Raw genomic sequence first — 2500 nt, forward strand, 5'->3', positions numbered from 1 at the left:
CTGAGGAGGAATAAATTGAAATGGAACATCTAGTGAACGTTGTAGGAAAATCTAGAATACTATTTCACTTTCATTTTGGGAAGTGAATGTTCCATATCTTTTTAATTTAAAGCATCAAGCAAAGTTCTGACTGACAAAATTTTATGATCCCCAAAAAAGCATTATGACTGACTAATAAAGTAGATTTAGTAATAACATAGTAAGTAATGCATGTAACTGCTTATCAAAATGTCAATTGAACAATAACAATGACGATATCATTATGGTATGGCAGACTATGGTTACCAAATTCTAAACACAAAAAGTACCTAGAAAAATAAGATTCTCATGTTACAAGCTGCCATTTCTTAATCCAACAACAATAACAACATATGGACATCACATTATCACAGTTGAACTTGTCATTCACTTTATTGCTGCTCTTCAGTTTGCTGTAAGGCAAAAATACTTGTCTCATTAGCATTAATGCTATCTGGAGTGATTCCAATGATATACTGATGGCCATCTTCCGATAGCACGACTTGAGGAAGGCTCATCAGTGTCTGGTCTCCACTGACGCTCAATACTGTTGCTTCTGAATTGCTGCTGTCAACAATACCCAAAACTGTCCTTTCTGAAGCACCGGGGTTTAATATAGTACCTTCCTCTTCCATGGTGCAGTCTCCTGACTTACAACCTTCATTCCCCTTGTGATAACTTTCAAGTCTGTTCTGGGAACTTAGCAAGCCCATTTCCTGATCATGGGTTCGTGTTTCCTCCATGTCCTCTAGCTTAATGGTGATGACCTGAGTATTTTGGTCATCATTAGCAGTAGTAACAGTTTCAAACATAATTGTCTCTGGACCAATTTCGTGACTCGTTGAATTCACTGGTGCTTCTCTGGATGCCTCCATCTTAACCTTTACTGATTTATTTGAATCAATAGCTGTTTTTTCTGCATGGCTCTTTTCATTTTCTTTCTTTGTTTCAGGGGCATCATTCCTCATCTTGAAAGCCTCTTTAACTAACTGTTTTTCATGATTTGAAGAATGGGCAATATACTCAGTCAAGTTTGGAGTTTCCATAAGACAAATCTGAAAAGGAAAAAGGAAGTGTTTATCAGAAGTACCAGATTTATTCCTCAATATATTCATTTCCTTTACCTTATTTCTCTTTCACACCAAACATTTCATTTATGTTTGGACTTTAAGCTATAAATATATACATATAGAACAAGAATTTCTTCAAAAACACAACAAATTGTCTACATTTTCTATCCTCCATATCCTTTCCATAGCCAATCCCTTCCACACACCTACTTACCTGACACTTATAGATTGCCTCAGCTTTTGGATGCTTCTTGGATACATGTCTCTTAAAGTAAGTGGAATGTCTACTCTCAAACTGACAGAAAGCATGGGGGCATTTAAGTGGCTTCATGTGCAGGTGGATAACTTTATGTCTTCTCATGGCATTATGGTCTCTGCACTGCCAACCACACAGCTCACATTTGTGTGGGCGTTCTCCAGTGTGTTGCCTGTCAAGAAATAAACCCCAAAAATGTCTTGATACTATTTACATGTCATACAAATTGTGGTCATGTATCATGTAAAATATAAAACTTCTTACCTCATGTGGACATTCAAGTCAAACTTTCTGGAACATCTATATGAACAGTGGGGACATGCATGTGGCTTTACTTTCATGTGCACCTGGTAAATGAGAGAAATATCAGAAAAGTAACACATAAAATTCAGTGGTATTGATATAATTTATGCTTTAACAATTATGCAATATTGCTTATATATTTTTTAATCAATCATCAAACTTCACTAGGCTAATAAACCATAAATATAAACAAAGCAAGGCAGGAGTGTCAAACACAAAATCTCTTGCGGGCCACTTTTCATTTCAGTTACCAGCTTGAGGGCCAACAAAGGATTAAAACTTACAGTACTTACCTAAAGGCAATTTATCTTATTTATTCTTTTATTATCAATTTTTTTATAATCATGCTAATGGTAATACAATATGTCTGAAATTATTTTTCATTATAGCAATCATAATTTCCCAAGCTAATAATTCTTCTTGTCATCCTGCAAGCCACTTGTGACCATCCTAAAGGCCAAGTTTGGCCTGCAGGCCCTGAGTTTGACATCCCTGCAGTAATGTAATTGATACCATCTACTTCTGTTTTACCATTCAAAGAGAAGACTATTCTAACTGGAAACATCATAGTTTACTTTTCCTCTGTTACCTGGGATGTTTCATTTTAAGTTGCCTATACATATGCCCATACAAGCAATGCAAAACAATACATATATATATGAAAAATAAAAGGAAATCAGTTCAATCAAATCCAAAATTTTGGATACACATACAGCATTGATATGTAGTCTCATGGATTTCTTGTCGGTAAACCATCTCTTGCATTCTGGGCAGCATCCCTTTTGTGCCCAAGCTGGCCGATTACTAGGACTAGTCACATGGACCACCTGATGGTTTAAGAGCTGTGCCTGTT

General features: G+C 36.0%; 1 protein-coding gene across 3 annotated transcripts in view; it reads right to left on the minus strand.

Moving 5' to 3' along the window:
* LOC113816592 (uncharacterized) overlaps positions 1–2500 on the minus strand; it is a 15092-nt gene that overhangs the window by 1296 nt on the left and 11296 nt on the right. For all 3 annotated transcript variants that reach the window (XM_070113795.1, XM_070113794.1, XM_070113793.1), the window contains exons 11-14: positions 2361–2500; positions 1609–1691; positions 1303–1516; positions 1–1073 (exon numbers count right to left, since the gene is read on the minus strand). The exon at positions 1–1073 is cut by the window's left edge and continues 1296 nt beyond it; the exon at positions 2361–2500 is cut by the window's right edge and continues 22 nt beyond it. In XM_070113795.1, coding sequence (XP_069969896.1) covers positions 411–1073; positions 1303–1516; positions 1609–1691; positions 2361–2500 — 1100 coding nt within the window. In that variant the 3' untranslated portion in view covers positions 1–410. The remainder of the gene's footprint in view (positions 1074–1302; positions 1517–1608; positions 1692–2360) is intronic.

Source organism: Penaeus vannamei, chromosome 34 (assembly GCF_042767895.1).
Source record: "Penaeus vannamei isolate JL-2024 chromosome 34, ASM4276789v1, whole genome shotgun sequence".
NCBI classification, from domain to species: Eukaryota; Metazoa; Arthropoda; class Malacostraca; order Decapoda; family Penaeidae; genus Penaeus; species Penaeus vannamei.